We start from the raw sequence: 21,676 nt of genomic DNA, 5'->3' as shown, positions 1-21,676 counted from the left end.
AAGACACAGCAGCCATGGCTGCGCGTGGCCAACGCACCAAGGTGCTCCCTTCTGAACTGAACAAGGTGTGCCCTGAGAGAGGAGACAACATGGCCACGCATCCCAGGACGAGCGATTTTGAGGTGGTCCCCAACCTCCAGAGCAGTAGCAGTGTCTCGAAGAGCAGGCGAAAGGCACATGTCCCCACTGGCAGCAATGAAAAGGCAAGTTCAGGAGGTGCTGGAAGAGGGGGCGGTTGGCCACACAAAACAGAATAGTGTTAATGAGTTATGTGGCGACTCATTAACGGGAGCACTTAACTTTTCACTTTAGTTTTAGAGACAGAAAAACCCCAAACATCTGAGGTCCATGTCCAGCATTCATATCTCCTCTCCTTGGAGTACACCTGGCTTTGTCCTTGCACATACTAACGGAGCTTTCTTCCTTCACACCAAAAGAAGCATCCAGACATGCTCCAAACCCTCCAAGCATGTCTGGCCTCTGGCATAATTTCTGGCCCTTCACAGAAACCCTGACCCCTTGCTGCTTTTCCTGCTCCCTCAGGAAAATCTCATCTCATGGATTCCTGAAAACATTCGGAAGAAAGAGTGCACCTACTTTGTTGAAAGCTCCCAGACATCAGATTCTGGGTAAGTAAGTCAGGCACTCCCTCATTCCTCTAACCTGCCGAGAAAGCAAAAAGGGGTGTTTGGTGACAAAGAAGAAAGAAAATCCCACCTGTCTGTCAAGGGAGCTGGTGTCAAGGGGATTCACAAATCCCTTTTTGATTGGTTCTTCACCCTGCTGCATGTCACCACCATGTCTCTTTAAGGAAACATTCCACTTCTTTCACATGCTGTCATTTTCATCTGCACTTCATCCAGAGCATCCTTACTATTTCTGTCCTCAATGCCTGCAGGCAGAAATACCGAATTTTTGCTAAATTTCCCCCCAAACAATGCCTTTGTTTCCGTACAAGTTCTGAGCTGGAGGATGAGCTGTGTGGGAGATGCTGGTGCCTGTGGTGTTCTTAATGAGAATGCCAACACCTCCTGCCTGAGCTGAGGCAGGTGGGCCACCTGGGCTTTGCTGTTTGGGTTTAGATTGGTTTTGACAAAGTTGGTGGTGTGTATTTCAGGAGGATTGTGTGCGAGTGTGGTTATCTCAGGGAACAGCACCTGGAGGATGCTGCCAAACCTCCCGTCTTCCTGGGGAAGGAATGGGACCCCAGCAGGCACATCCAGGAAATGCCAACAGATGCCTTCGGTGACATCCACTTCACAGGCCTGGGACAGAAGATGGGGAAGGTGATCTATTTTTCCTGTCTGCGGTGCGTGGGGAGACAGTGTTCAGGTCTTGTCATGGCAGAGGGTTTACGAGTATTTCCCTCCTGAATGACAGAAGGTTGAGAAAGCATGGAAATGCCCCAAAGCCACACCGGTCCAAGCAGAGGAATGGGGGTGGGACAGGATCCCTCCTCTCTCCCAGCCCTACACCTAGTCCTTTTCTGTAACCACAAGACTGACCTTCATGCTGAAGTGCATGCTTCATTGGGAGGCTGATCCCTGTCCTTATCCTTAGGTTTGTCTTGGGAATGCTTCCAGAGATGCAAATGGGAACAGGGTCATGTAGGACCTGTAGCAGCAGCAACAGGACTCTGCTTGGAAATGGCATACAAAACCCCTGGTTCTTTGCCAGGGCAGGATAAATTGTGGTGGAGGTGCTCTGTTACCCTGACCCTGTTGTTTTTACCCCAAAGGCGTATATGCTCCCTTTTTTGCAGTATGTGCGCGTCTCCTCAGATACTCCTCCACGGGTCATCTACCACCTCATGACACAGCACTGGGGCCTCGATGCACCCAACCTGCTCATCTCAGTCACTGGGGGAGCCAAAAACTTCATCATGAAGCCAAGGCTGAAGAACGTATTCCGACAAGGGCTAGTCAAAGTGGCCCAGACCACTGGTAAGAAATGCAGAGGCTTTCCCTGCAATTGCAGTGAGAGAGGGGCCTGTCATCTGGCCATTCCAGCCTCAGTGAGTTGGGCTGCTGAGGAGAGGCTGAGGTGGCCCAGGAGGCCTGTAGGGCTCTGTCTGGACTATCACCACCAGTTCTTGCTCAGTCACTGCAAACAGGCTCCAGGGAGCTGGCCTGAAAGATGCAACACAGAATGTGACTCCTGTGCTGCCAGGGCTTGATGTAGTGGGCAGGGAAGACATCTTTTGGGGGATGGAGCATCTCTGAGGACCAGGTGTTCCTACAGCCATATAGGGGGATGCTAGGAGATTGCTGTGAGCAGAACCTCTCACTCCCCAAGCCCCTCTCTGACCCCCAGGGGCCTGGATCATCACGGGAGGGTCCCACGCTGGTGTGATGAAACAGGTGGGAGAGGCAGTGCGAGACTTCATCACAAGCTGCAGCCACAAGGAGGGAGAGATTGTCACCATCGGCATAGCCACCTGGGGGACTGTGTACAACCGAGAGAGCCTCATCTGCCCCATGGTGAGCCAGGCTGAGTTGGAGATGCTTTTGCTTTGCCTATGCCTGTACTGTCAGGGAAGTCCTGCCAAGGACTGTGGTGGGAATGGATGCTTCAAGACATGCCTCTGGCTAGCAGCCCTGGTAAACCCCAGCCACACCAGGAGTGATGGTCCTCAGCTGATGTTTGCTGAGAAGCCCCTCTACCCTACTCAGTGTCTTGCATAGGTGCTGCTCATCTCCTGGTAGGACCCTTGTGAGTATGAGGGCAGATGGAGCAGAGACAGAGGAGCATGGGGCAAGGCTGATATGAGGACTGCAGGGAGGGCAGGGACAGATGTTTGGCCAGACTGTCCCTGCATGTTGACCTGTTCCCACATGCTGGTTGCTTTGGATATCTGGTTCTTCTCTGCAGCCTGCCAGGCTTTTCCCAGAGTCTTTCCTCTTGCACCTTACAGGGTGGCTTTCCAGCTGAGTACGTACTGGATGAGGAAAACCAAGGTAGCCTGTCATGTCTGGACAGCAACCACTCCCATTTCATCCTGGTGGATGACGGGACCCACGGGAGGTATGGGGTGGAAATCCCCCTGAGGACCAGACTGGAGAAGTTCATTTCAGAGCAGACCAAGGTGAAAGGAGGTAACAGCAACATGTAGACAGGTCTGAGGCAGGGGAGGGCACAAGGTGGGATGCGCCATCCATTGGTAAGGGGTTCCCATCCTGGCCTCCAGTGAGAGGGGAGGCTGTGGCTTCTCTGGAGGATCTGAGAAGATTGTCATGATAAATGTGGAACATGGTTTTTCAGTGACACAAATCAGAAAGCCTTTCTCTGCTAGCTGTTTGGCTTATGAGGTAACCAATGGGGTCCCCAAACCTTGTGATGCTGAGCTGATCGGGGAGAGTAATTTCTCCCAAAGGACCAGGCCTCCAAGGGGGTGTCCAAGTGGTATCTTCTTGCTGTAAATATCATCTTCTATTCTAACACATGCACACACATGCTCCAGCAGCATGACTTCCAGGAGATCAGATCCCCTCTCTCCTGGACACTGGCAGTGTCCCCACCTTGCAGTGCTCCCACCTTGCCTTTCACAGCCCACTGCTCAGAGGGATCGGCATTCAGCTGCATGGGGGTCTTACCACAGGGAGGTGACCACTGCTATCTGCTTTCCCACAGGTGTTGCCATCAAGATCCCCATCGTGTGCGTGGTACTGGAAGGAGGCCCTGGGACACTCGATGTAAGGAACTGCTCCTGTTTCCTCCCAGCAGAGCTGAGAGGGGGTGGTGGTGGGAGGGGGCAAGCTCCTTGCCTGGTATTCTGCTCTGTGGTATTGGTCTGAGCAATGGTACCACACCAGCTGAAATGCAGCCAGATGGGAGTGCTGCAGAGCACTGATGTGGGTCTCAGGCTCAGAGAGGATCTGCTGGCCTCTGGGTGGCATTAGGACCAGACTTCCCGCTCTGCTGCAGACTGTCTACAATGCCATCACCAATGGGACCCCCTGTGTGATCGTGGAAGGATCTGGGCGTGTGGCTGATGTCATCGCACAGGTGGCCAGCCTGCCTGTGCCAAAGATAACCATTGCCTTGATCCAGAAGAAGCTGAGCATGTTCTTCCATGACACCTATGAAATCTTCACAGAGGGAAAGCTGGTGGAGTGGACCAAGAAGGTAAGCCTCTTGCAGGCAGACAGTTCCTTTCACTGATCTTGTGGAGATCAAAGGGGTCCCTGCCCATAAGCAGCATGATGCCCAGAGTGACATTCATCTTTTGCTAACCATCCATGTCCTCCCAGTCATGCTCAGCATTGTGCTGGTAGACACCCCAAGGGGTTGAGCACTGCTCCTCCTTCTCCCTTTGGGCAGAGGTTCTATATGGGACCAGCCTCAGCTGGGCTGGAAAACACAGCACAGGGGGTCTGCAGGCAACCCGAGGAGTGCAAGGAGTCACCCCACGCGGTACAGTGGTTTGTGGGAAGCAGCAATGAGAAGATGCTGATGCTGATTTCTTGCCCACGGCTCTCCTTGTAGATCCAAGACATAGTGCGGAGCCAGCAGCTCCTGACCATATTCAGAGAGGGCAAATATGGCCAGCAGGACGTGGATGTAGCCATCCTCCAGGCCCTGCTCAAAGGTGAGGCGTGGGAAGCTGCCTGGGGGATGGGGAGAGATGAATGGGACAGGAGTCACAAGTCACCTCCTGCCAGCTGCTTGACTTATGGGGTCACCAAAAAGATCCCCAAATCTTGTGATGCTAAGATGATGAGGGAGAGATGTTTCTCCCAAAGGGCCAGACCTCGAAGGGGGCTTCTAGTTGGTGTCTTCTCACTCTGTAAATTATCTTCTGTTCTAACACATGCACCTTGCATGCAGCATCCCGAAACCAGGACCACTTTGGTCACGAGAACTGGGACCACCAGCTGAAGTTAGCTGTGGCCTGGAACAGGGTGGACATTGCTCGGAGTGAGATCTTCACAGATGACCACGAGTGGAAGGTAAGGTAGTATCTGTGCTGCTTGTCTAGTTAGGCTTACAGCTTATCAGGTGCCACTTGAGGACTGTGGATATTGAAGGTAATTTTTACTTTGGCTGTGCCTAGGGAGAGTTTTTGAGGGCATTTCTCTTGGACTTTAAACTTGCACCACAATGCTGGGGGCTCTTAATCTGTTCTGGTTTTCAGCAGTGCTCTCAAACACCCAAAGCAGAGGTGAGCACACCCTTCAATTCATTGCTTGTAAATTTGGCCTAACATTGTTCACAAAGGTGATTGGTATTTTGTTCAAAACCAGTGTCTTTTAAAGACAATCCACCAATCCACAGCCAAAAATACCTCTTGCCAGCTCTGCCCTATGGTTGCTGCTCATGCCATGTTGTCAAATGGCAACTTGCCTCTAAACTCATCTCACCCAGCCTGGCACTTCACTGCTCATACTGCAGCGTGGGGCAGGGAGCAGCAGCCGGTTTTGCTGTCCCACACCTGATCCAGCTGTTGAAAATGGGAAGCCGAGCAGGATTCTCTGTCCTTTCTGCTGGGGCTGTGGAACTTGGAAGGAATTTTCCTATTTTGTTCAACTGTTTGGATTCCCCCAGCTGACATATTTTTCATGGGACTGGGAAGTTCTGGTGGGAACCAGGATCCCAAAGAGGAAATACCTGATAGAATGACAATGCACAGCCAAACAAGATCTAGACCTTTGTTGGGAAGGGAGGGTGAGGCACGCTCTCAGAATAGCTGATGCAGGCCAGGGCTGTTACAAGGTGCTGCTGTGGCTGGTATGAAAAACTGAGACTGAATTCAAGCTGTAGCAGAAGGTCAGCAGGTACTCTTCTGCCAGGACAGACATGCACACTCTTACCCATGGGCTTTGATGTAACTTCTGAGCACATGTAAACATTGCCTTGGAAAGGAAAACCCCACAAAGGCTGAACAGGGTGACCACTGGGAGCAGCCAGTCTTTCCATGGCTAAGATCCATCTGGCAGCACCATGATTTTTCAGCTGAAAAATTGTGCACAGAGGACAAGCCTGTAAGGTCTTGTTCATTGTATGGTGCATTGTATGGTGCATCCTTGTGAGCTGAGGAAAGAGGGTCTACCCTCTACCCTACCCCATCTCTCCAGACAGTAGACAAGGAAGCAGAGGTCTTTGCTGCTAGAGGAGAGGGCATAGTATCCCAGAAGTGTGTCTCTAGGAGATGTCCTGCAAGTGCCAGAACCTCCCACATGCTCTCTCACATCCAGAAGCTCTTTGTGTGTGCTCAGTGATAAAATCTTCCCCCCATCTGAGTGAGGAGCATGGTGGGGGTCTGCTCTGGGGCCGTGGAGCCCCTCACCTCTGCCTCTGGCCTGTCAGTCCACAGATCTCCACATGGTGATGGCAGCTGCTCTGATCTCCAATAAGCCAGAGTTTGTGAAGCTGTTCCTGGAGCAGGGAGTGAGTCTCAAGGAGTTTGTCACCTGGGACACCCTGGTTTACCTCTACAACAACATGGCACCATCCTGCCTGTTCCACAGCAAACTGCAGAAGGTCCTGCTGGAGGAAAGAGAGCACACAGCTAGCTCCAAAATGCCAAGAATTCAACTGCACCATGTCTCCCAGGTGTTGCGGGAGCTTCTGGGCTGCTCCACACAGCCTCTCTACCCCAAGCCCAAGCACACGGAGCGGCCCCGGCTCTCCATCCCCGTTCCACACATCAAGCTGAATGTATGCATCTCCAGGTTACATGGTGGCAGGGTTGCATTAGGGAGGGGGATGCTGGCTCAAGAAACCATCCTGGAGGTTACAGCTGGGTCTCTCTCCTCTTGCCTGCTCAAGAATGCCACTTAAAATCCCTTAAAGCCCTGCCCGAGCCTTCTACCTCATATTCAAGTTGCAACTCCCACCTTCCTACACCTGCAGCATTATGTGGTTGCGTGATTCTTATGGGCAGGACCCAGTGGGGTTGGTGCTCTGGGCAGGCTGGGCACATCCCCACATGATCCTGGCGCTAGAAAAAGTGGCATTTCCAGGATGAACCTAGTCTACCTGCAGCAAAGGTCCTCCCATGGGTGGTGGAGGCAGGCACCCAGGGTTCAGGGGTGGCTTTGTGCTGAGGTGCTGTCTGCTTTCTGCAGTCTCGTAGCAGGGGAACAGGTATGACCATCATACTGCTTGCAGGTTCAGGACTCAAGTCTCCGGTCCCTCTACAAGCGCTCTGCTGGCCGAGTCACCTTCACCATGGACCCAGTTCGTGACCTGCTTATCTGGGCTGTGATCCAGAACCGCAAGGAGCTGGCAGAAATCATCTGGGCTCAGGTATCAGAGCACAGAGCTCTCCATCTCAGCTGAGAGGCTCAGATGGGGCCAAACCTCCCAGTCCCAAGAGGAAAGATTGCACCTGCTGGGATTTGGGTCAGCAGGCAGGCTGGCCCATGGCAATGCCCAGTCCTGATCCTCAGCCAAATGGAGCCAGCTAGTGAGCCTGTGGACACTTAATATTCATCCCCAGCCACATCATGAGGACTGATCGCTCCCTTCCCACCCAAATCACACTCTGTGCTCAGAGGTGATTGCTGGGGCAGAAGCATATGCTTCTTGCAAGGGTTGAGAGAGCTCAGCACACCACAGGCAGGACACAGGGGCACAGCAGCTGGGACGGAGAAGGCTTCCACCCATAACAGCATCCCTGGACAAGAGTGAGTGAGGCTGGCAGTATGGTGAGCATGCCATGCAGAGCCATGTAGTCACGCCATCCCATTACTCAAGGCTTCCCACAAGGACAGCAGGGATGTCCTCAGATTCCCCAGAGCAGTAAGTTATCTACTGCCCCTGCACCCAGAGAGGAGCACTGCTCAGCCCTCCTCAGGGCAAGCTGTTCACCCTGAGCAGCAATCTGCTTGGAACATCCTCCTTCCCTCCTGTAGGATCCATGGAGGGCTTGGCAGGACAGCTGGGACTTGCAGGACAGGGTGCAAAGACCCACACTGTTTCTGGCATCTTATGCTCTAGAGCCAGGACTGCATGGCAGCTGCGCTGGCCTGCAGCAAGATCCTGAAGGAGCTTGCCAAGGAGGAGGAAGACACTGACACCACTGATGACATGCTGGCCCTGGCTGAACAGTATGAGCACAAAGCGATTGGTGAGCAGGAGAGAATTAGCAGCCCAGAGCTGCTCTCATGTCCTGCAGGGCTGGATAGTTTTGCCCAGGAGGTCATGGGCGGAGGTGATGGGTGGGGTGGGTGGTGTGTAATGGTGGTCCCCTCATCATAGTTGAGGTTGTGGTGCCGCGAGGGCTGTGCCTGGGTGGTGGTAAAAGCACAGAAGGTGCCGCCGTGTGGTGCAATGTCGAGATCCTGTTGCAAAGGGTAACTCTGTGGACACTTTGCTGAGCACCAAGCTGGCCCCAGAGCTCAGCTTTGTCTTCCTGGTACCTGCCTGGCCAGGTGTGTTCACAGACTGCTACCGCAAGGATGAAGAGAGAGCCCAGAAACTTCTCACTCGTGTCTCTGAGGCATGGGGGAAGACAACCTGTCTGCAGTTGGCGCTGGAGGCCAAAAGCATGAATTTTGTGTCCCACGGGGGTGTTCAGGTGGGTTCTCAGCAGTGGTGCTTGGAGGGAAAGTGCCCAGGTGTCCCCTGTCCCAGATCCAGGGCTCCTTGTTGGCAGCAGTGAGAATCTGCCCTTCAGCCCCACTCTGATGGGTGGGACTCCTGTAACCGGTGCTCCTCTTCCTCTCTCCTCACAGGCCTTTCTAACCAAAGTCTGGTGGGGCAAGATGTGCGTGGACAATGGGCTGTGGCGGGTGATTGCATGCATGCTGTTTTTCCCACTTCTCTACACCAGCCTCATCACCTTCAGGTACTTCTTGCATCTGGGGCATGGGTGCACCAAGGCGGAGTTTTCCTCCAGCCTTCCCTGTGGCTGGCTGGAAGAAGCTGCTGTGGCATTGCCCAGGGCACCTGTGTACTTCCACCCCTGCTCCCCACAGGGAGAAGAGGCTGCAGCATGTGGGCTGCCTGACGCGTCTCCGAGCCTTCTTCACAGCACCCGTCGTCATATTCCACATGAACATCCTCTCTTATTTCACTTTCCTCCTGCTCTTCGCCTATGTCCTAATGGTTGACTTTCAGCCGTCGCCATCCTGGCGAGAATACCTCATCTACTTCTGGCTTTTCTCCCTGGTGTGCGAGGAGATCCGCCAGGTATGGAGCAGGCAGGGCCAGAGGCTGGGAGGAGATGAGAGAAGGGAGAGACCTCTCTGGGAGCTCCTGGAAGGTCCTGCGTATCTCATGCTCCCGTGCTGCTTCTCATGTCATCATCAATTTGGAGAGGTGTCAGCACAAGGGACTGTGCGATGCCCTCGTCTCTGAGGCCAGAGAGTCTCCTTGGCTGTGTCTGGCCTGGCCGCGGGTACTTGCAGAAATACATGCTGTTTTGAGCTGAAAGCATCAGGAGATGGAGGGACCACAGCCTTCCTTGGGCGTTTATTCCCAGAAGCATTTCCAGGCTTTGCTTGACATTTGATTTTTTTTCAGCTTTTGCTTCAACATCTCAGTGCCTTTCCTTCCACAGACTAAAGGGCTCCGTGTCCCAACTATCTCCCCATGCTCCTTCCATGCCCCTGTAAGAAACCCGGTAGGCTCAGAGTAACTTGGGTAAGCAAGAGGGCTCAGTGACGGCCAGCAGGTCTGTGTGGTCCCACCCCTCTAACAAGGCACATGGGGATCTTACGAGGCTTTCACTGAAATGCCAATGCCTCTTCTCTTCCCAACAGCTGTTGTATGATCCGGATGGGTCTGGGGTTGTGAAAATGGCTTCCCTGTACTTCAAGGACTTCTGGAATAAGTTGGATATCTGTGCCATCTTAGTCTTTATCACAGGGCTGACTTGCAGGTGAGTTGCAGAGCCACTTGCCTGACAGTGCGCACGCTCAAGCCACAGCTGTAGGCTACAGAACTACTGTGAGAATTGTGCAAGTTTTTTAATTGCGATCTCTTCTTCCAAAGGCCAACAAAGTTTTTTGAGTTTGTGTGATTAATTCTGACCAAAATGCCTCTACTTTCAGCCGCTTTTAGGAGAGACGTTTTTCATGCCATAACTCTCAGAGGGGAAGCTCACTGATAGTGCAGAAATGTAATGCTGAGAGACCAGAAAATACCCATGCTGGTGGCACTGAAATGTTTCCTTTGCTCTCTTCTGTGCCCAGGCTGATCCCATCAACTTTATATCCCGGGCGCATCATACTGTCACTGGCTTTTATAATTTTCTGCCTGCGTCTGATGCACATTTTCACAGTCAGTAAAACGCTGGGGCCCAAGATCATTATTGTGAAGCGCATGGTGAGAGCTCTCCCCTAGTCCTGCCAGGGTGATAAGCTAGAGCATCCGGATGGCTGCATGGGACACATGTGCCACCCATGTTATCCTATCCTGGGGTACGTTTGCTCCAGGACACAACTTTATTTCCCCTCTGTCTTTGCAGATGAAGGATGTCTTCTTCTTCCTCTTCCTGCTAGCAGTGTGGGTGGTGTCCTTTGGGGTTGCCAAGCAGGCCATCCTGATCCACAATGAGGAACGTGTGGAGTGGCTTTTTCGTGGCGTGGTCTACCACTCCTACCTGACAATCTTTGGCCAGATTCCCTCCTACATTGACGGTAAGGGACACCAGCCTGTGACAGCATGCAGCATGAACAGGGTGGCTGCAACAAGGCTGAGGGGTACCAAGAACATGCCACAGTCTTCCTAGCTCCTGCCACGTTGACCCATGGAAGTCCTGCACAGGGTTCCTCTCCAATCTCAACATAAGCCCCAGAGGAAACAATGACAGGGCATGGGGATGTAGCCCTGCTTTGGCACATTGGTAGTGTTGCCACCAATGCCAGTCCAGGGACTGTACCTGTCCAAGTGGTTAAGTGAGCAACTAGCAAAGGCACAGGAGCATTGTTGATCCAGCTCAGTGCACAGCTGCAAAGCTGGTGGCAGTGAGCAGAGCACCTGAGATGATGGGGATGCCCAGTGGTCCCTTGATGCTGGCCTCTTCAGAGAGCACAGTGTGCTCCCTGAGACACCATGAGGTCTGGATGCAGCAGAGTTGTCTGTGCTCTCTTGCAGGGGTGAATTTCAACATTGACCAGTGCAGCCCCAATGGGACCGACCCCTACAAGCCCAAGTGCCCAGAGACAAATGAGGACAGCAAGAAACCCATCTTCCCAGAGTGGCTGACAGTCATCTTACTGTGCCTGTACCTGCTTTTCACCAACATCCTTCTCCTCAACCTTCTCATTGCCATGTTCAAGTGAGTCTGACCCGGCCCTACGGTCCTGACAGTGAATCGAGCTGGCTTTTCTTGTGGGCTTGGCCATGGCCAGGGCACACTGAGAAAGTGCAAGGAGACTCCTGGGGCACATGCTGACCAGGGCGCACGGGTGCTTTGAGGGGCTTATAGATATGGTCGAAGAAGCAGGTGTAGGCTAGGGCTGATAAGGGAGATGTGGGTGGGAGTCGGGGCACCATGCAGACATGATGTGCCCTCTTGTCCCAACGGCATGACTGACACCTGGGCTCTGCGCCAGCTACACCTTCCAGCAGGTCCAGGAGCACACAGACCAGATCTGGAAGTTCCAGCGGCATGACCTGATTGAGGAGTACCACGGCCGCCCACCTGCGCCTCCACCATTCATCCTCCTCAACCACCTGCAGATCCTGATCCGGCAAGGCTTGCTCCGCAGGCCAACCACACGCCACAAGCAGCTCAGTGAGAACCAGCGTCTCCCCTCCTGCCTTTTGTCCCTTCCCGGGGACATGGCACCATGCACCGAGGCATGAGGCTTGGTGTCTGGACTGCCATACCAGGTTTTGGGATGCCCAGGGATGTGACAGAACTGTTGTCCCCTTCCTCTGGCAGAAGAGAAGCTGGAGAAGAATGAAGAAGCTGCCCTCCTCTCTTGGGAGATGTACCTGAAGGAAAGCTACCTGCAGCACCAGCAGTGCCAGGAGAAGCAGAACATGGAGAAGAAGATCCAAGATATTGCACAGAGGTACCAGCACTCCTGAGACAGGACCGGCCTTCTGTCCTCCAGTGTCCTGGACAGAGTTCGGCTCAATGCAGGGGTAGCTGCTAGGATGATCCTTTCTGTACTGTCCCTCCAGGGTTGACATACTGGCAGAGCTGCTGGACTTGGACCAGGTGAAGAGGACAGGGCTGATGGAGCAGAGACTGGTCTCTCTGGAAGACCAGGTGAGGCAAAAGCTGAGCAACTACCTAAGAAAGGTGGGGTTTTCCAGGGGCTGAGTCAGCTGAACCAGAGAGCAAGAAAAAGCCTCTTTGAATCAAACCCTCTTCAAATAGTTTGTTTCCTTGCCAAAACAATGGCACCTGAGAGGAAAAGGTTTATGAGAATGATTCTGTTTGACTCCAAAGTGAATGGGATGAGGTGGGAAGTGGTGGGATGAGCCCCTGCCTCCACTGGTCACCCAGTTAAATCTGACCCAGGACTGAGAGGACCCTCCACACCTTCTGGAGACAGAGGTCTTTTCATGTCCTCCCCATGAAGCTGTGCCACACCCTGCACAAACAGTGGGGTGCCTGGGAATCTGGATTGAACCCTGGCATATCCTCTCTGTGACGGCCAAAGCGTGACTGTTGCTTCCACTTCCAATTCCACCTGCTTTGAAAAAAAATGTTTCCCTGGAGGTGGTTTTCCAAGCCAAGCATCAGGGCACAGCGGAGATCACTGCGGCCCTGGGGAATGAGCAGCCAGGAACCAAGGGCAGTGGTGCCTCCTGCCATGGCTGTGTGCTACAGTGCTTGAGCAAGGGAGCCTGGGGGGGCAGCTGGGATCCAGGAGGACTGACCTTCTCCTGCCCCATGCAGGTGCATCAGAGCACCCAGGCCCTGAGGTGGATAATGCAGGCGCTGGAGGGCCATGGCTTTGGCTCAGGCGAGGATGTGCCACCCATGGGTAAGTGCAGCATGTCTCCATCCTAGCAGCACTGGGGAAGACCATGGCCCCAAGCTGGTGCCTATGGGCTGTGGACCAGGGCTGAGGAGCCCCTCACACCCCTCTATTAAGTAGTAAGGCAGAGGCAGATGTTCCTTTGGTCCAGGGTGGTTTGGGGACTCTGCAAGACCATCCGGCCCCTCCTGCAGCCATTATAACTCTCTGCTCCAGAGCCTTCCCTGAAGACCATGGCTGAGGCTTTCCTCTGCAGCATCCCATTGCGATTCCTCTGGGTCCTGCTGGAAGGGGTGCTGGGTGCCAAGCCCCCAGGGGACACCAGCATCCCCACTGAGAGACGCAGCCATCCCCCTCAGCAGAGCCACAGCCTGCAGCACTAGACTCAGCACCCTGCTTTGCAGGACCTCACTATCTGTGAGGACCACACTATCTTGTGTCTGCCTTGCAGGCTCCAGCAAAGTCTTGGAGACAAAGGAGGTTCACCTGGAGGGGAAACCCAAGGACAGCCAGCCCCCGTACCATGTGCTTGCCCGAAACCTCCTCTACCCAGGGTCTCACACTCTCCGCTTCCCTGTGCCAGATGAGAAGGTGCCCTGGGAGGTAGGAGCTGTGACCCTGGGCAGCGGGTCTGGGTGGGAGAGTGTGGGACAGATCTGGATGGCGGTGGGAAGAGGAACAGACCCATTGTCACACCCATGTAATACTTACAAGCTCCTGTTTTTCCCAGCCCTGGGACAAATGGCTTCCTGGAGCAGCTGCTCTGAGGTCCTCCCAAAGACAAAGAGAGATGAATAGGTATCACTCCTGCTGGGATCCGCAGTGCTAGGGATGCCTGGGGTTAATTGGTTGGGAGTCAGAGAATACAATCACCCACTTCTGTACTTCCTGAATCATGGCTGGCTCAGGGTCAGGGACAGGATCAGGTACTGGCTTCCATGGGAGGCACGAATGAGAGACACCAACCCTCCAGCCAAGACCCTGAGTTCAGCCCGTGAGCAGGGCCCAGAGCCCAACATGCCTCCAGGAGTGATGCAACAAGATGGGCAGAGAAAGTGACAGGGGCAGAAATTGTCCCCAGGGGTCCCAGTCCTTACCTGCCAACAAAGCAGGGACACAAGGGTGGCCTGACACAGCCGTGTGCTCTGCAGGTGGAATTCCCACTCTACAACCCTCCCACCTACTCTGCTGACCACAAGGACATGGCTGTGCAGGACCCATTTAGCCCGTGAGTTCAGCCCTGCGGCTCCCTGCTCCTTTGCCTCTTCCCGTGGGCGGCAGAGTCTGCCTCCCTGCCGGCCTGCCTCCTGCCCCCCCAGCTCTTTGGAGTCTCTCCTGAAGATCAACTACAACACCATGGATGGGCTGATTGATCGACAGAGCTTCCATGGCCTCTACACCGTGCAGGATGGGCTGCCACTGTGAGTGCCCCCGCCATGGGGTCGAACTGGCAATGTGGGAGCTGGAGTGGCCAGCTGTATACAAAGCTGTGGGGAGATGGAGAATCCAGGGGTCCCTAGGCACATCCATCCCCTTCCCACTTCACTGCAGCTAATGGTGGTGCAGGGGTAATGGCATGCGTCTTCCTCAGGGCTGTTCCCACTAAGAGGCATGCGTCTTCCTCAGGGCTGTTCCCACCAAGAATTCCAGCATCCCAGAAGAGGTGCAGGGCAGTGATGGGAAACTTGGGGAAGCAGTGCAGGACTTTGATCAGCATGGCAGCATATGCAAAGGGACCCTGCCACCATCCCAGCCCACTTGCTCTCTACCTGCAGGAACCCCATGGGCAGGACGGGGCTGCGAGGCCGGGGGAGGCTGCACTGCTTTGGGCCCAACCATGCCCTGCACCCCATTGTTACCCGGTAAGCATGTGGGGACAGAGGTGCTCTGCTTCAGGACAGGGCTGGGGGTGGAATGGAAAAGGAGGCACAAAGCCATCTCAGAGAGACTGGTACCCTACAAAACCCACTGCTGCCCTTCAACCTGGGAACCCGTGACAGTGTTCTGAGCAGGTGGGAATTGAGTCTGGCTGCAGCATGACAGAGGCCTCTCTTACAGCTGGAGGAGGAATTTGGATGGGTCCATCATAAGGAAGAGCCTGAAGAAGATGCTGGAAGTCCTAGTGGCTCAGTACCCACTGTCAGATGTCTGGGCTCTGCCTGGGGTGAGCGCTGTTGGAAACCAGCTGGAGCAGAAGGTTCTGGGGAGGTGGGGAGCAGCTGGTGGCTGGATGCCTTGCAGAAAAGGGAGAAACACAGAGGGCTGTCAAGGCCTAGTTCAAGGAGGTACATCTACCCTTCCCGCATGTGGGGCTGTGCTGCCAGGAGTGCTGGGTGAGTGGTGGCCCCATCACACACCCCCATCCACTCTCTCCCTCCTCTCCTCCTCCTCTTCCATGGCTTCAGTTCTCACATGTCCTTCATACAAGCATGTTAAGCCATTGGCATAGTATCCTTCAACAGAGAAGTCCAGGTGTTGAATCAGGCGAACTCAGGCATCTGCTTGGGCTCAGGTGAGGACTTCTGGCAGAAGAGGGAGGGGAGGGAAGGAGGGAGGAAGGGAGGAGAGCGAAAGGCACCACTGCTGCTTTCTTCTCACACCAGAGTTTGTGGCATGTTCTGCAGTGGTGGCAACTGCTGGACAGCCAAGCTGGTGGCAGTGAGGGAGGCTGGGCTGGGCTGGGCTGATGGCAGCCCGACAGCTGACATCTGCATTGGCACAGGGGTCACTGGAGCCGGGTGAGATGCTGCCACTGAAGCTCAAGTGGATCCTGCGCCGGGAGTTCTGGCCCCAATTCCAGAACTTGCTGAAACAAGGCACTGAGGTGGGGGGCACATGGTTGTCCCAGTACAGGGGCATGTGGGTGTTACAGTGGTATGGGGCATGCAGGCCATCACCCTGGTACAGGGGCACACAGATGTCATGGAAGGAGGGGCACATGGGGTCATCACACCAGTAGGGGGGCATGTGGATGTCATGGTGTCGCAGGGGCACATGGGTGTTCCCAGTGTACAGAGACAGAGTGCATCACCCCTTGGCCACAGCTCCCACTGGGGAGGAATGGCTGGGAGAAGTGAAGACATGCTGTATCAACCTCACACCGTGCCGGGATCCGGGAGGCAGCCCAGGGACCCTGGAGCTTGGCCACACACACCGGTGTGTGTGGCTGCTGCAGTCACTCTGCATGACTCCATCCGCAGTGGGAACAGGGTGCTGGTCTCTAGGGGGGCAGAGGAACTTGAGGTGATGCCTCTCTGTGCCCTCAGAGAAGTGGTGAGGGCTCTGCTAATGTGGCATTCCTTCACTGTGCATAGATACACAAGGGGTACCTTGATGACCCCCGCAACACGGATAACGCCTGGGTCGAGACAGTAGCCATCAGCGTGCACTTTGACAACCAGAATGATGTGGAGATGAAGCGGCTGAATTCGGTATTGATCTCTCGTGTCCGTGTCTCCTTGACCTGGCTCTCAGTGGGCATGGGGCAATGAAGCCAGATCTCCATACCCAGATCTCACCCTCATGAGGAGTGGGCTTCTCCAACTGCAGGCAGTGGAGGAAGAACACGGGAATGAACATGGGGTGGCACTGCAACAGGGCAGGAGTTTGGGAATAAGAGGTGCTGTGGAACATGGCTGGCATGGACCCTCGCCGACAGTGCATACATGATGTCTCTTGGTCCCCTTTCAGTTTCTTCAGGGCTGCGATCTGGAGCTGTGTATCCGCTGGCAGGTGCTGGACAAGAGGATCCCGCTGCATGCCAACCACAAGGAGCTCCTGCACAAGGTCTCAACCCTCCTCGGCGCCTACTACTGATTCCTCAAGCACAGGTCAGGGCTCCTTCTGCCCCCAGACCAGGTTCTAGTTGGGACCTGCAGCTCTACCCCAGCTCATCTGTGAGACCATGGGCAACTACTGGAGACTAGGTACTTTGGTTGCCTCCATAAATACACATTGCAGGTCTCTGGGAGGAAAACTGTCCCCTCCCCACCAGCCGAGGGAAGGGTCTTCCTAGGCAGTACCTACACAGCATCCTGGTCACCTGAGCCACTAAGCTCACCCCCGATTGTGTCTTGTTGCTTCCACATCAGCCACAGCACTAGCCCAGGTCTTGGGCAGAGCCACAGGGCTATTCCTGCAAGGTGTTCCTTCTCTCATCCTGCTCTTTGCTTTGGTGTGGGCACTGAGGACTTGCCAGCCCCAGCCATGCCTCCACCCAGAATATCCATTGGGCATCTCTGCTCCCCTGCTCCTGCTCTGAGTCCTGGCAGCCCCAGTGCCACAGTTCCTGGAGGATTGCTCTGAAGAAGGCTTGGGGTCTTTTGCACCTAAAGGTCATGACTGCCTTGCAAGTTGCTCTTATGGCAGCTGTCCGCAGATCTGTGGTTGCCTCAGACCCAGCAACATGGTCCTGAGATATTATCCATCACTTCTGAAGGTGTGAGCAGCTCTTGGCTTTCATAGCTTTGGTTTCATAGCTCCACACAGGTCCACCCGCCATGTCCCATACTGTTACATGGTCCTGTGTGTGTACGCTGTGCACCATCTTGTAGCTTCCCTCTGCCCAAGCTAAGGCAGCACCTCCCTGCCCCCATCCCCTTGTGCACACGGACAGAAAGGGGCAGCTTGCTGGGGCCGAGGTGATGTGTGCTCTGTGGTCCCTCGGGCGGGTAAGGACAGGAGATCAGTGTGTCCAATTCAGACACCTCTTAAGGGGTCCTTCACTCACCTTTTCTGTTGCCTGCCAGGGAGGGAACAAGGCACAATGGTGACATTTCTCAATAGCCCAGAACAGACCCACGGTGGTATGTTATGCCGGTGACTGCTCCAGGGAGGAATTTCAGTTCTCCCACCCTCTCCTCATGAATCAGATACTGGCCAGCCAGGGCTGTTTTTCCCACGCTGGTTGCCACCACATCACGACTGCAGTTTCACCAGTGATGCACTGGGGCTCGGCAAGGGGTGTGTGGAGGGGTGTGTGTCAGACAGGCAATTTAGTCAACTCAGCTCAATAAACCATGTAGTAAATAACTGAAGGCTGGTGGTCTGTTACGTCTGTTTAAGCAGAGGCCATTCCTGGAGACCATGCTTGAAGTTCACTTCCAGGATGAGCCCAATTTGAGCATTCCTACCCCCAGTTTTGTTGCACAACTCACTTTGCTTGCAGAATCACCCCTCAGTGCTGGATGCAGAGACTGCTGACTTGACACATTTGGAGTCAACGTGAGGAGCTGCTGGAAAGCAAACCCAAGCAGTGGCACAGTGCCTTCTCCCATTTCTCTTGGCCTGCTCTACGTCTGCTCGTGGTCTCCCATCACTATGCTCTGACAAAAACCTGTGCAGGTGCAGGGAGGGCCAGGCCCAGGGCATGGCTGGGGAGGTAGGGGCAATCCTGCCTTATGGCGGCTAATAAACCTTCTAGACCCATAGCCATGAGCAGCAACCACAGTCTAAGAACTGCTGAAATCTAATTAGCATCACTCAATGACAGCACAAAAGTGCTCCACGCAGCTGCTCACCCACAGCACCTGTGGCGGTGCTGCCTGGGAGCCCCCTCTGCCTTGGTCGAGCGGTATCCTTGCCCAGCCCCGACGCACTGCCACAGGGCACCCTCCGATGCCGCTCACCTCCCTGTACTGACCCAGCATCGCCCGATGTCGCTGAGATTGCCTGGGTGGCCTGTGCCAAGATGGGTTGGGGTGGGGTTTTAATTGCTGCAGCTCTGTGTACAGGTATAATTAATCTTAAGACAAATTAAGATGTCCTGGAAAAGGTGGTAGCCAGTACCATTCCACCCTTGTTTTCCAGGTTCCTGAGCCTAGACTCTCACTGCTTTGCCAGGGCACTTTGCACCTGAGATGTAAGCAGGGTTCCAGGAAACAATGCCATGTCATCTCCCCTCCACCCACCACTTTCCTCCAGCAATGGAAGAGGTTTTGCACCCTGCTGCCCAGGAGCTGCTGCAGCCATCAGGAAATTGCTAGCAGCCATGCTGATCTGGCCAGGTGCAAGATGACCCTCAGAACCACACCAGCAGCCCAGGCTTTCTTTTACTTCCTGCTGTGTGTCCCCTGGGGCAGCTCCTGCCCCCCCAAATTGCCAGTGCATGGAGCAGGCAGGGGCCAAGGCCATCTTCTGCAGCTCCCAGCACTTGGAGGAGATCCCCAAGGACATCTCCAAAGACACAGTGTTCCTCAAACTGGGTACTAACAGCAACACCAGGATCCCCAGAATTGCTTTCAGGCACCTCTCACACTTGGAGGAACTTGATCTCTCCAAGAATGCCATTGAGAAGAGCAATGGGGTGGCTTTCAAAGGCTTAGCTGCCGGGCTGTGTACTCTTGACCACTCCAGCAACTCCATCCATAGCATCCCCAAGGAGACCTTGTTGGCACTCAAAGCAAAACTCTGTCTCTCCAACAAGCCCTGGCACTGCAAGTGGCCTCACAGGAGATGTTGTGGGAAGCATGGCTGGATCCTGACTCTGTCCAGGACATCACCCGCCTCACAGCCCCGCACGAGGAGTATGTGCTCCAGTTCCTGGACACCGGCATCAACCTCTGCAGCTTGCGTCAGAGGACCATGGATGTGGCTGTGTTCACCACTGTGTTTGGCTGTTTTGCTGTGGTCATTTTCTATGTGATCTGCTACATCCAGTACAATTGAGACGACACCTGTAAGCACGTGTATTTCCTAGAGTCACTGCCAAGCACCCAGGGCCGTGCAGAGACCACCACACTGCCCTGTAGAGCATGACTGGGGCACTCTGTTCCCACCTTCTTCGCAGGGAGCCAACGGCAACCTGGTAGGCTTCAAAGCTTCTCTACGGGATTTTCCAGGGCCACTGACGTTGTCCCTCCCCAGTGATGCTGGGCTGAGCATGGGCAAACAACATGGGGAAGTAGAGCCAGGGACACCTCATGCACACCTGCCTATGGAGCCCAGGTGCCCAGGGAGGAATCTCCACCACAGATCCCGCTCCCCTGCCAGAGCTGGGCTTGCAGGGAAAGCAGCCCCTACCACATTCTCATGGTCCACATGGTTTGGAGAGAACAAGTCTCTGTGAGGACACAGATGAGGGTGGGGGCTATGGGGCCAGGAGGTCCCTGGAGACCGGGGTGCAGAGAAATGTGTTGCTCTGTGCAGCAGTGTCAACTCACCCTGTCTCCAGTGAGGGACCAGCCTTACAGAAAGCAGGACATAGGCCCCAGATGCCATGTGGCATCTTGGCAGCCTCTGCCTGACATCAACAACCTGAGAGTGATCTCCCAAACATTTGATTTCTCAGTAAAGCCCCACACATAGGAAAAGCCCTCAGAGTTTGCTCTGCACTGGGAGCCTGGTGTCTGGGAAGGGCAGTGGTGCTCAAGGGGGTTGCGCTCATCCTAATTCAATCTCTCCCAAAGCAGACATGGCCCTGTCTTGCATGGGGGTGGCTTGCTGAGTGGAGGGAAGCCTCTGCCATGGGCAGAGCAGCTTGGGTACCCATACCTTGTGCATGGGATGAAGGCTGGGTTCACACCATTTATTAGAGCTCTGTTTAAGCAAAAGAGTCCCCCAGCAAAGATGAGGAAAAGAAAAAGAGGACACGATTTCACCTGAAGAACCGTTGGGTCTTTTCCACACCCATGGTAGCTAGATCAGTCCCAATGCACAGCAGGTTTGGTCAGGAGTCACTAACCTCATACAAAGGGGTGCAAGGACCAGCATCGGACACATCTATGGATTTGTACAATACACACACATCACTCAGTGAGGATGACCAAAACCAGCCATGGTGGAGCAGGAGGATGCACAGGCACCTGGAGCAGTGGGATGGGGTAGCAAGGCCCCTGAAGATGGACATGAAACATGTCATGCAATGTCAAACCAGATGGGTCCTTAGCAGCATCACAGTCCCTGTCACTGGGCAGCCAGAGCCAAGCCCAAAGCCACTTTTTCCATCAATTTCTCACATGCTGTTTCCTTCCTTCTGCCATGCACCCACCTTAGCAGCACATGCTCTGCTCAGTCCCTTTCTTCCCTGGCTTTTTTCAAGTTCTGGCCACAAACAATGGCAGATCTGGGTCCCTCCTGGCTGGAGACTAAGTGCTGGAGTCCCACTGAGCCTAGGGAAGCGCCTGGGCGCCAGCCACTCTGGGTAGGACACGGCTCTGGAGTGCAGCTGAAAAGCTTGCCCAGGAGAAAGAGCACCAAAGCAGGGTTACAGCCTCTTTGCCAGCCCCCAGACAAGGCTGTAGGGAGCCCTGGAGCTCCCTTCCTCCTCCGCTACCTCCTGCAGAGTGCACAACCATCCAGCTGCAGGGCTGATGCTGCAGACATTCCTGGGCTCTGTTGTCCATCCTTACCTCGATGCCCAACTTGCCCTGATCCTGGTGATGAGCTATGTCTCAGCTGCCTCAGGTGGTTTTCAGCTTGAGCACCTTGGAAAGTGGCTCCTTGGCATTAGAGTAGAGGAGGTAGGAGCCCTCGGCAGTCTGAAATGCCTCCCAGTCTCTACAGCCAACAGTGGGGAGGTGGTGAGCCGCTACGAAGCCTTCATAGCCTTGCCACCTGCATGGGGAGGATATTTAGGTCTTGAGGCACAAACTGAACACCAGAAAGCGGGCAGGAAAGCCTAGCCATGGGGCTGGCTTCTCCCACCTCCCCCCTGTGATTCAGGCTGGGATGTCCCTCACTGGAGTTTCTCATTCCCGCCTGGAAACCTCTCCAGAAACAGGGAGCAGTTCAATCTGTCCTCCTTGGGCAGATGCTCCAGCATGCAGAGGTTGCCCCTGCGCTGGTCTCCC

General features: G+C 54.5%; 3 protein-coding genes across 3 annotated transcripts in view; 2 read left to right on the top strand and 1 right to left on the bottom strand.

Moving 5' to 3' along the window:
• The first annotated feature begins 14 nt into the window (after window positions 1-14).
• On the top strand, window positions 15-16,703 carry TRPM2 (transient receptor potential cation channel, subfamily M, member 2). The gene is given in 32 exon segments (XM_010137158.1): window positions 15-203; window positions 544-629; window positions 1,118-1,286; window positions 1,763-1,943; window positions 2,314-2,480; window positions 2,915-3,095; window positions 3,631-3,692; window positions 3,925-4,125; window positions 4,486-4,588; window positions 4,828-4,949; window positions 6,307-6,657; window positions 7,111-7,248; window positions 7,942-8,071; window positions 8,376-8,521; window positions 8,679-8,867; window positions 8,869-9,135; window positions 9,708-9,826; window positions 10,140-10,272; window positions 10,415-10,586; window positions 11,044-11,227; window positions 11,505-11,686; window positions 11,837-11,969; window positions 12,082-12,169; window positions 12,806-12,893; window positions 13,339-13,490; window positions 14,039-14,115; window positions 14,207-14,308; window positions 14,663-14,749; window positions 14,946-15,051; window positions 15,610-15,711; window positions 16,202-16,318; window positions 16,578-16,703. Coding segments are annotated over 32 exon segments (4,650 nt in total).
• Window positions 16,704-16,791: 88 nt separating this feature from the next.
• Window positions 16,792-19,643, top strand: LRRC3 (leucine rich repeat containing 3). The gene is given in 3 exon segments (XM_010137159.1): window positions 16,792-16,813; window positions 18,968-19,321; window positions 19,324-19,643. Coding segments are annotated over 3 exon segments (696 nt in total).
• Window positions 19,644-21,286: 1,643 nt separating this feature from the next.
• TSPEAR (thrombospondin-type laminin G domain and EAR repeats) overlaps window positions 21,287-21,676 on the bottom strand; it is a 13,487-nt gene continuing 13,097 nt past the window's right edge. Inside the window, exon 12 of the mRNA XM_010137156.1 lies at window positions 21,287-21,440. Coding sequence (XP_010135458.1) covers window positions 21,287-21,440 — 154 coding nt within the window. The remainder of the gene's footprint in view (window positions 21,441-21,676) is intronic.

Source organism: Buceros rhinoceros, unplaced genomic scaffold (genome assembly GCF_000710305.1).
Source record: "Buceros rhinoceros silvestris isolate BGI_N320 unplaced genomic scaffold, ASM71030v1 scaffold12945, whole genome shotgun sequence".
Taxonomy (NCBI): domain Eukaryota; kingdom Metazoa; phylum Chordata; class Aves; order Bucerotiformes; family Bucerotidae; genus Buceros; species Buceros rhinoceros.
Note: the sequence above shows the minus strand (reverse complement) of the source record. Positions and strands in the feature narration are given on the sequence as shown.